Source organism: Bos mutus, chromosome 27 (assembly GCF_027580195.1).
Source record: "Bos mutus isolate GX-2022 chromosome 27, NWIPB_WYAK_1.1, whole genome shotgun sequence".
NCBI classification, from domain to species: domain Eukaryota; kingdom Metazoa; phylum Chordata; class Mammalia; order Artiodactyla; family Bovidae; genus Bos; species Bos mutus.
Window position 1 is genome coordinate 20352881 of NC_091643.1, and position 9730 is coordinate 20362610.

The 9730-nt window shown below is 48.7% G+C and overlaps 1 protein-coding gene across 2 annotated transcripts; it reads left to right on the top strand.

The window, feature by feature from the left end:
• The first annotated feature begins 351 nt into the window (after positions 1-351).
• Positions 352-9473, top strand: PPP1R3B (protein phosphatase 1 regulatory subunit 3B). Of its 2 annotated transcripts, none has more exons than XM_014481636.2 (2): positions 352-606; positions 7555-9473. In XM_014481636.2, the coding sequence occupies exons 1-2, from the start codon at positions 470-472 to the stop codon at positions 8435-8437; spliced, it is 1020 nt and encodes a 339-aa protein (XP_014337122.1). In that variant the 5' UTR covers positions 352-469; the 3' UTR covers positions 8438-9473. The 2 variants fall into 2 exon arrangements, with proteins under 2 accessions (XP_014337122.1, XP_070220170.1); XM_070364069.1 differs by lacking the exon at positions 352-606 and adding an exon at positions 940-1440.
• The last annotated feature ends 257 nt before the right edge of the window (positions 9474-9730 follow it).

The following is a 9730-nucleotide window of genomic DNA, read 5'->3' on the forward strand; positions in this document are numbered from 1 at the left end:
CGTCCGCGCGCGTAGGGTGACTTTTCCCGGCTAGGACTTTGCCTAGGCAGTAGGAACTGTGCCAGGCGCCGGCGTCCAGCCCTCTGGCTGTAACGGGATGCCGTGCAGCAGGCAAGTGCCTCTGCCCCCTGGCGCCCGTTCCCCCCGGCTTCGGATGAAATTGTGACCCACCGCCCTCTTCCCAGCCCTTGGAACCCGGCCCTATCGCTCTGGGCGCGCAGCCTATCACGTGGCGCGGCGGTGCTGGGGAGGTGGGACCGCGGCTCCGCGGTTATTGGTGGACGGCGCGAGTCTCGGGCGCGCCCATTGGCTGCGGGGGGCGTTCTCGGGAAAGGGGGGTCTGGGAAGGCGTCCCGAGTGGGGAGAGGTGGCCTGAAAGTTAAAGGGAGCCGCGCGGCGGCTGGAAGTTAGAGTCCCAGGTGAGGGGCCGCAGGGAGGAGGCGGGAGGGCTGCTCTAGCGCACGGACGGATGCGGCTGCCCGCGGAGGGCGCCCACCTGAGCCCCGGCCCCCGCTCCTGCTGTCGCCGCCGCTGCCCCTGCCACCCTGGCTGGGATGCTGCCGCAGGCTGGCGCCTCCGCACCTCGGGGCTTATGAGCTGTACCAGGTACGTCCCCCACCAAGCCCTCAAGGCCCGGTGCCCGACCGCAGAAACGGCGACGAGGGCACGCATCAGGGACCCTCTCTGGTTCCTGCCTCACACACTTTCTCAGGCCAGCTTGCAGTTACACTGTGGGCATGGGACACTCTAGAAGGGCTTGAGGAAACTGTTGCTTCCTCGTGGAGAGGGCAATGCAGGGACCAGAGGTTGGATGGAGCCTGGCGGGACCCACGTGATGCACCGATTGGGGGTCCTGGCCAGGATGGGAGGCTGGGGCTGGGAGTCCAGACGACTCTTGGTCCCTACTGTGCCGAATTCGAACCTGACACTAGGCTTTTCCGCCTGGGAACCGACACTCCTAGAGCTGAGCCCTGGGATCTTGAGCAGAAGGGAAAGTCGCTGCGTCTCTCACCCCGCCTCGATTGCCCGTTACAACGTAGGGAAACACACTAGGTGATCTCTCAGGTCGACGAGGGCTACGGGACACGGAGCGCACCGGCGGCTGGGGCCACTCCGAGCCGAGCCACCTCGGGTCCCCGGCCCCCAGACGGGCCGTCCTGGGCCGGCGGGGTCGAGGTGGCCGCGCGGGGACGCTCTCGCGGCGCCTCTCCGTCCGGGGTGGCCCCGCCGCCCCGCCCTGGTGTGATAACTAGGGCTCCTCCTCCTCGTCGTCTTCCTCCCCCTGCCGGTCACAACTCCGGGAACCCAGCCCAAGTCCTGCCTCCCGGACACACACCGAGGCTCACGTAGTCTGGTGGCGGCAGCCTCCCCTGCCACCTCCCTCCGGGTTCTCCGATGCAGCGAGCCAGCTGGAAAGGGGGCTTCCCCGCGGCCCCACAGGTGGGTTCCCGCCCGGCGAAGGATCTCTGGGAGGGGTTGGGAGCGGGGTGCAGCCCGGGCCTGGCTGGACCCAGGAGACAGTGACCTGTGGGATCTTCGAAGCCAGGACGCCCCGGCCTGCCCCTGTGTCCTGTTCCTGTCCGTTTTGAGTCCAGAAAAAGAGGTGTGGAAGCGACTCAGTGCAAAAGAGGGAGCAGAGAGCCCAGAACATACTAGAAGGTTTGGGCTCTCTCCTGGTATTGTTTGCTGCAGAAGAGGAGAAAATTGAGAACTTGGAGAGTTGCTAGAAGATGTTGGGGCCTGTGGTGTGTGTGGCCAGGCCTCCCTGGGAGACCCACGGCCCAGGAGAAGCCAGAGGAAGGCCTTCAGGCTGGGGTGCAGAGGAGAAGAGGAAATGGTTCATTTGGCAGGGTTGTCCAGGAGCCAAGACTAAAGTGAAGACAGCTGGAGGATTTACCCCAAAAGTAAAGTTGAGGTATTTAGGGAAAAGTTAGTGGGAAAAGAAGAACCATCAGGCAATATCAGCAACCCAGAATGTCAGAGCTCAGAGGGATCTCAGGGGAGAAGCTCAAGCCCAGAGAGTTTGAGTAATTTGCCCTGAGTGCTACAATGGCACCCCACTCCAGTACTCTTGCCTGGAAAATCCCATGGACAGAGGAGCCTGGTAGGCTGCAATCCATGGGGTCGCTAAGAGTCGGACACGACTGAGCGACTTCACTTTCATGCATTGGAGAAGGAAATGGCAACCCACTCCAGTGTTCTTGCCTGGAGAATCCCAGGGACGGGGGAGCCTGGTGGGCTGCCGTCTATGGGGTCGCACAGAGTCAGACATGACTGAAGTGACTTAGCATAGCATAGCCACAGCAACGTGTAGGCATTCCTAGGCCAGTGTGCTGTATTTCATATTGGACACTTCTAGATGCAAACACTGTGCCATTTTAACTTATCTCTTTCCTATAACATGCAACCTCATCCACAGATATTTATCTCAGAGATGCTTTGGATGGCGGTGACAGAATAGAGGAGTCCAAGTGGCATCTAGGGCTGCGAATAACAGCCCCATGGTCAGAGTACCATGGGAAAGATGCCAACTTTGTTCACACTATGGCAGCCAAACCTTTTGGGAGCAAATAGAGAAATGCCAAAGGCGTAGGTGGCCACATCTTTAAAACAAAAATTATACCTGGTAACTTGGTTGTCAACGCTTACCTTCACAACGTAGCTTCAGTGTTCCTGGTGAGTTATTGGTGCGTCTGATATTTCTGTCTTTTCTTATCAGAGTGCAAGAGAATGGGGGAGGCAATGTGTTGGCCTCAATACAAAAGAAAAAGATTTGCCTTCTATAAAAGGCACAGCCAGAGAGTCAGTAGTTCAGCTGCTTGAAACTGTGAAGGTTATAGGGTTATTTTCTGTACAAGTTGATAGATTTTAGAGAAGAATCACCATTACACGTAACCCTTGCCAGCTGTCTTGAGAGGGTGTGTTGTTTGTTACTAGTGGAACAGGGAAAACTTTTATGCAAAACTCTCCATGTTCTTTCTGATTTGCATGGAGTGTTAGGGTTTGTCCTCTTTTTGACCAGAAACACTGAAATGTACCCTTAGACACGTCCAGTCTCTCATGGGGCAAGACTGATCTCCTAGGCATCTATTTGGAAGCAAAAGTTTTGAGAATCCCTGCTGGTCTGAGTAACAGCTACTCACAGTCTCGTGACCTTGTCCTGCAAAGAACTGGTATCCAGGTCCGATGTCATCTCTGCTGGTTCAGTTGTGTGTCCACATCTCCTTCTGGTTTTTTTTTCCCTGACCAACCTTGGTGACTCATATTACCTGGCTTGGGCGAGGGAAAGGGCAGAGCTCCCAAAGAGTCTCTCATAAGAGAGGGCGTGAGTACAGCCCAACGCATCCTGTGTTGGAACTGATCATTTTCATGCCATTTAAGGATTAAAGCACCTATCCAGGTGCCTGCCTTTCAGGAACTTAGGAAGCTCTGATTACCTTGCGTGTCTCCAGTGACAGGAGTGTGTCTGGGTGTTGGTCATCGTGGTCAGGGTCCATCAGGGAGTTTCTGAGCAGAAGATCAGGAAGGCTTACACCAAACCAGCACTTTGGTGCACCAGTTCTTGGAGAATGATCTGGTGAATAAAAACTAGAATCTACCTGTGAGGACAGACAAGGGAGCCAAGAGTCAGACTGCACCCTCTGTTGAGGCCACAGGGGTTAGTGACCTCCCCTCCAGCGCTGGCGACACTGAAAAAGTGAAGGGATTCTGGGCCGGAGCCCAAGAGGAACACCTGGGCCCCCAGGTGGTTCACCTTCCTTTTGCCTTTCATGGAGAAAGTCACACAACCAATTCCACTCTGGAAAGTGCCAGTGGAATTGTTTGTTTAGTTCCAGTCCACCGTGCCAGTGGAGTCTGGCTCTGACTCCAGCCTTACCTCCTTAACCCCCCAACCCCCTGTTCTTAAAGCTCGGTGATAAAAGGGATCCCAGGGGTACATTTATACCTCTGGGTCCAAATACTGAAACTTTACCAAGGCTTTCAACTAAGCCTCTCCAACTGGCGGGGTTAGAACTTGAGAGCAATTGCAGTTGACTGCAAGTGTGCAGGAGAAGGCAATGGCACCCCACTCCAGTACTCTTGCCTGGAAAATCCCATGGACAGAGGAGCCTGGTAGGCTACAGTCCATGGGGTCGCTAAGAGTCAGACACGACTGAGCGACTTCACTTTGACTTTTCACTTTCATGCATTGAAGAAGGAAATGGCAACCCACTCCAGTGTTCTTGCCTGGAGAATCCCAGGGACGGGGGAGCCTGGGGGGCTGCTGTCTATGGGGTCGCACAGAGTCGAACACGACCGAAGCGACTTAGCAGCAGCAGCAGCAAGTGTGCAATTGCTTTTGCTGATCTGCTTGTGTCAGAATTCTGTTTCCAAAATATTTTGAGAGCTCCCCAATCATTTTCTAATGATCTGTTTTAAGGTGGTGCGGGAAAGCACGTAGAGAGCCTGCAGTTGACCTTGTGCTGACTCAGGCCAGGAGGAAGCTGCTGTGGCCGAGGAGGAACCCTTCCTCCCTTAGTTCATACCCAGGTTGTCAGGGGTGGGCAGAGGAGGAAGGGCTGGGATATGTGGCTTTGCCTGCTGTTTGGTTATTTTTAATTAACAATTCATTCAAAAAACAAAAGCTACCTGTGTTAAAAGTAGAACTGAATGATTCCAATGCATTCTAACAGAGTTTTGCAATGAACAGAGGAAAAGAAAAATTGAATTACTTTTTAGGCATAGGGTTTTTTGGTGTTTGTTTGTTTTACATTGAACCCCTTAGTGAACCCCCCACTGACATTTTTTTTTTTTAAAGCTGTCTTGCCCAGTTCCGTCAGAACTTGCCTTTCCAGAACAATTGCATGGGTGTAAACAAATATAATAGCCAATTTGCTCCTAAAATTTTCACTTGTTTCACTGTGTTAGAGGAGAAACAGTAACACAGATATCCTTTAAAATGCATCTTGATGGCTACTTTCTGGCTATAAATTAAGATAAAAACATTTAGAAAGGTTGGGCCATTTCAGACTAATACAGGTACTTGTGTTTATTGTTTTGTCTCTGAACGTGTGGGTTTCTCCACTTGGTCATTACTAAGTGATTCCTGCATCCCGAGGAAGTGCTGTTTTTGTTTGTTTTGGAAAATGGGATCAAACCCAATATGTCTTCATACTTTCTCATTTTTCTTTATATATTTGATCATCAAAATCAAGCTGAAGAGCAGATATTATTTATGGGTCTGGTATTGTATGTGAGACCAATGATCTCCACTCTTGTCAGAAGATGAGCAACATTTTGCCAGTCTTTCTCCTGAACTACCATCATCAATCCACAGCACAGCAACCCCCATGGAGGGGAGATGAGGGGAGGCCTGAGAGTTGGTACCCCAACATACCACCACACACTGTTGCCACACTAGAGCCTTTGCCATGCAGGAAGATGTGATTGGCAACTAATCCAGATCCTGTGTTCTGTGATTCTCAGACCAAAGATTTTAATCCAGATTTCATCACTGACTTCTTCAGTTAGCCCTTTGGAACTGTCAAATCAGGATATCAATTTGCCATGGTAAATAGAAATTCAAATAGCTTGGCTCTAGTGTGACAATAGTGTTGGGTGAATTTTGGCAAATCTTAAGATATCTGAGATGTTTTACTATATTCATTCTTTTTACTTGGTTAGAGAAGTTCTATTATTTTAGAAAAGATAAGACAGTACAAATCAGGAAAACAGAAATTTCCTGAAATCCCATCACCTTGATATTTTGGCAGTTTTAAGTATATCTCTAGTCTTTATTCTGTGCATATATGTAATAATTTTGCCCTACAAGTCTAGTCTTTCTGTATAATTTTATCTTCTCCATTTTTTACATTGACAGTGAAAGTGAAAGTCACTCAGACATGTTCGACTCTTTGTGACCCCATGGACTGTATAGTATAGACTTGATTGTATAGATTGTACAGACTGGACTGTATAGAATTCACCAGGCCAGAATACTGAAGTGGGTAGCCTTTCCCTTCTCCAGGTTATCTTCCCAACCCAGGGACCAAACCCAGGTCCCCTGCATTGCAGATGGATTCTTTACCAGCTAAGCCACAAGGGAAGCCCAAGAATACTAGAGTGGGTAGCCTATCCCTTTTCTAGCAGATCTTTCTGACCTCAGAATCAAACCAGGGTCTCCTACATTGCAGGTGGATTCTTTACAAACTTAGCCATCAAGGAAATCCATGTTTTACATTAATCTTATATTATGAATTTTTATGCCTTTTAAATATTTTTTACAAATAATGATTTTAATGATGATATAAAATTGTATCACATGAATATAGTATATTTGATTTAATCGGCTACCTGTTATTGGTCAGTTTATTTTCTCACATTTCTCCCTCCACTTAATGTTGCATTGAACAATTTAATACATTAATCTTCATGCATTTTAAATTATTCCCTTAAGTTTAACACTTGTATGTGATATAAGAATCTGAAAATATAAGATTTAGAAATTTTGTGCCATTTGGACTAATACAGATATTTGTACTATCTTTTGAAATTCTTTCCTAACTCATTAGGTAAAAACAGGCACTATTTTCTAATCTAAATTTCTTAAATTATTTATAGTTTTGACATTTTGCATATTTATAAGCCACTTTTAAATTTCTTCTATGAATTTTCTATTTGTGCTCTTTGCTCATTTTTCTACATGGAATATTTGACTTTGTTATTATTTTATAAAATCTCTTTATATATTAAGGTATTAACACTTTGCTGCCATGCTTTTTGGAAAATATTTCCCCAGTTTGTCTTTTTTTTTTTTTTTTTTAGTTTTACTTACTTTATTCCCTTATAGAAAAAACATGGTTTTTATGAAGTCAGATTCATGTAATCTTTAGCATGATTCTCTTTGCTTTTTATTCTTACAGAGGCTGTTTTCACTGTAGAAAAAAAAATTATTCACTGATATGAAAAGTTTAAAAATACTAAATTTCTGGCACTTTTTAAAAAACATACTAGAATATAAAAATCTATTGTACATTGAATGAAGACAGGTTGGGGTCTGTCTTCACTACTGAATCTAGGGTCTGGCATCATGCCTGGCACATAGCAAACGACAATCAGTATTTGTGGGAGGAATTAATTTCTTTTTATTGGATGAAAGCAGGATTTACCAAACTGTGTTCAGCAAGGTGCTCCACAAAAAATGGAGGCTTCCCTCATTAGGAATAAGTTTTGGAAACTCCACAAACAGCATGCGCTTTTCATTATTCCCCACAATCATCAGTGCACTGAAGGCCTCAAGAAGTCCTGACAGGGAATCCCATGAACTGGTTTTAAGACCAGTGGTTCCATACTTCTTTGGTTTTAACCTTGGGCCTCTCCCCCTGCCCACCCTCCACTTATACGCTTTTAATCTCCCCTGAAACCACGGTCACACTGGACCACCCTTGAGTTAACAATGAGCTGTGGCCACGTGGGCGGAGATGAAGGCAAACGCAGCTTGCCAGTCCCTGTTGGAAGGATGAATCTGAATGTCTGTCTGACCTCCTTTCTGTTTCTGTCTTTCCTCTTGGCCAGGGTTCTAGCGTGTTCCTCTAGCCCCGTGATGGCCGTGGACATCGAGTGCAGGTACAGCTGCATGGCCCCCTCCTTGCGCAGAGAGCGGTTTGCCTTCCAGATTGCCCCAAAGCCAAGCAAACCTCTCAGGCCTTGTATTCAGCTGAGCGGCAAGAATGAAGCCAGTGGGACGGTGGCCCCGACGGTCCAGGAGAAAAAGGTGAAGAAGCGGGTGTCCTTCGCCGACAACCAGGGGCTGGCCCTGACGATGGTCAAAGTGTTCTCCGAGTTCGATGACCCGTTAGATATTCCGCTGAACATCACCGAGCTCCTGGACAGCATCGTGAGCCTGACAACAGCGGAGAGCGAGAGCTTTGTGCTGGATTTCTCGCAGCCATCAGCGGACTACCTGGACTTCAGAAATCGGCTTCAGACCGACCACGTGTGCCTGGAGAACTGCGTTCTGAAGGACAGGTCCATTGCAGGCACCGTGAAGGTGCAGAACCTCGCGTTCGAGAAGACGGTGAAAGTCCGGATGACCTTTGACACCTGGAAGAGCTTCACAGACTTTCCCTGTTGGTACGTGAAGGACACGTACGCGGGTTCAGACAAGGACACGTTCTCCTTTGACGTCAGCTTGCCTGAGAAAATTCAGTCTTACGAGAGGATGGAGTTCGCCGTGTGCTATGAGTGCAATGGACAGACGTACTGGGACAGCAACAAAGGCAAAAACTATAGGATCATCCGGGCGGAGCTGCAGTCTACCCAGGGAACAGCCCAGCCGCCAAACGGACCAGATTTTGAAATAGCCTTTGACCAGTTTGGAAGCCCTCGGTGTTCCTACGGTCTGTTTCCGGAGTGGCCTAGTTATTTAGGATACGAGAAGCTTGGGCCATACTACTAGTGACAGCCTGGGATGGAGCCGGGCTCAGTGGGTGCGGATGAGCCGAGCTGCAGTCGTCCTGAGATGGAGAGGGAAGCCCGGAGAAGAGCTGAACTGCCATCATACACAGTTTTGAAAGTAAAGGATCCTAGTCACTTTTCTCCTTCAATCAGCCAAGACAGCCAGGTTTTGATCACAGAACTGGGTTCACGCTTGGAGGAGATGGCTGTGATGGTCCGTTTGGCAATGACGGTCTGTCTGAGCAGGATGATGCTGGAAAGGGTCTGGACGGGACCCAGGCTTGTGGGCAGCCCTGGCTAGGCCAGAGGATGTTGGCTCAGTGATAAGGAGTCCCTCTCCTCTTGGGTGTGGGAAGTCAGTCCCCTGGCAAGCCCTCGGTCCTCCCCGTGGCCCCTCTTCTGGGGGTCTTCACCACCCAGCCGGGGCCTTCTCACCTGTTGCATGGGCTTTACACTTTATCTCTGCATTTTTTGTGCACTTGGTTTTCTTCCACAGTTCAGCTGCTGTTCAGGAAAAGATGATGCAGGCCGATCAACTTGTGATGGAGACGGGCATTTCCTCTTTCTGACCCTGTTTTGACAGCCCAGCAGAGAACGACACACCAGCAATGGGAAGTCAGCTGGCTCCTGGGCGGTGTCACCAATGGTGCACTAGGCTGATGCCAGCAGGACAGGCATGAATGGGACGCTTAGCTTCTCCTCTTGGCTTTGGGGGAGCTTTCTAAGCCCTCGCTCTTACCCTGAGTCACCGGACAGCTTGGTTACAAGACTTGTTGTAACTTGCTCAGCTGGCTTGCCCGTGTCTCTTTCTTCACAAAAGGATTTTAGAATCTCTTTTCCTGGAGAGTCATCATTTACGCCATGTTTGGGACGTTTGGATTTGCAGATTCAATATATCCTCCACACCTCCAGAAAACATTTGGTTGTATTTTGACTCTGATTTACAACATCCACATTGTAAACAACACTTTACCAGCCCCCACGGACTTTGATTTGGTAGTTCTTATTTATGGTGTGTGGGTGTGGAAAGGGATGGGGAGAAAAACCTCATCAAGTTCTCAGATTTGATTTTTACTGTTTGCCAACTCTGAAGTATCATAGACTCATTGTTCTTAACCACATTGGACTAAAACATTAAAAGTCTGTTGGTTCACACTGTTGTGAGATTCCTGGGACTTTCCTCATCCAATGGATCCCCAAATCCTGTGATTTTTCTTGGGCAAGATTCATTGGTACTTGGGAGTGTTTAAAAAGTACTTTTATATGTGTATTTGTAGAAGGTTTGGGTTTTGTT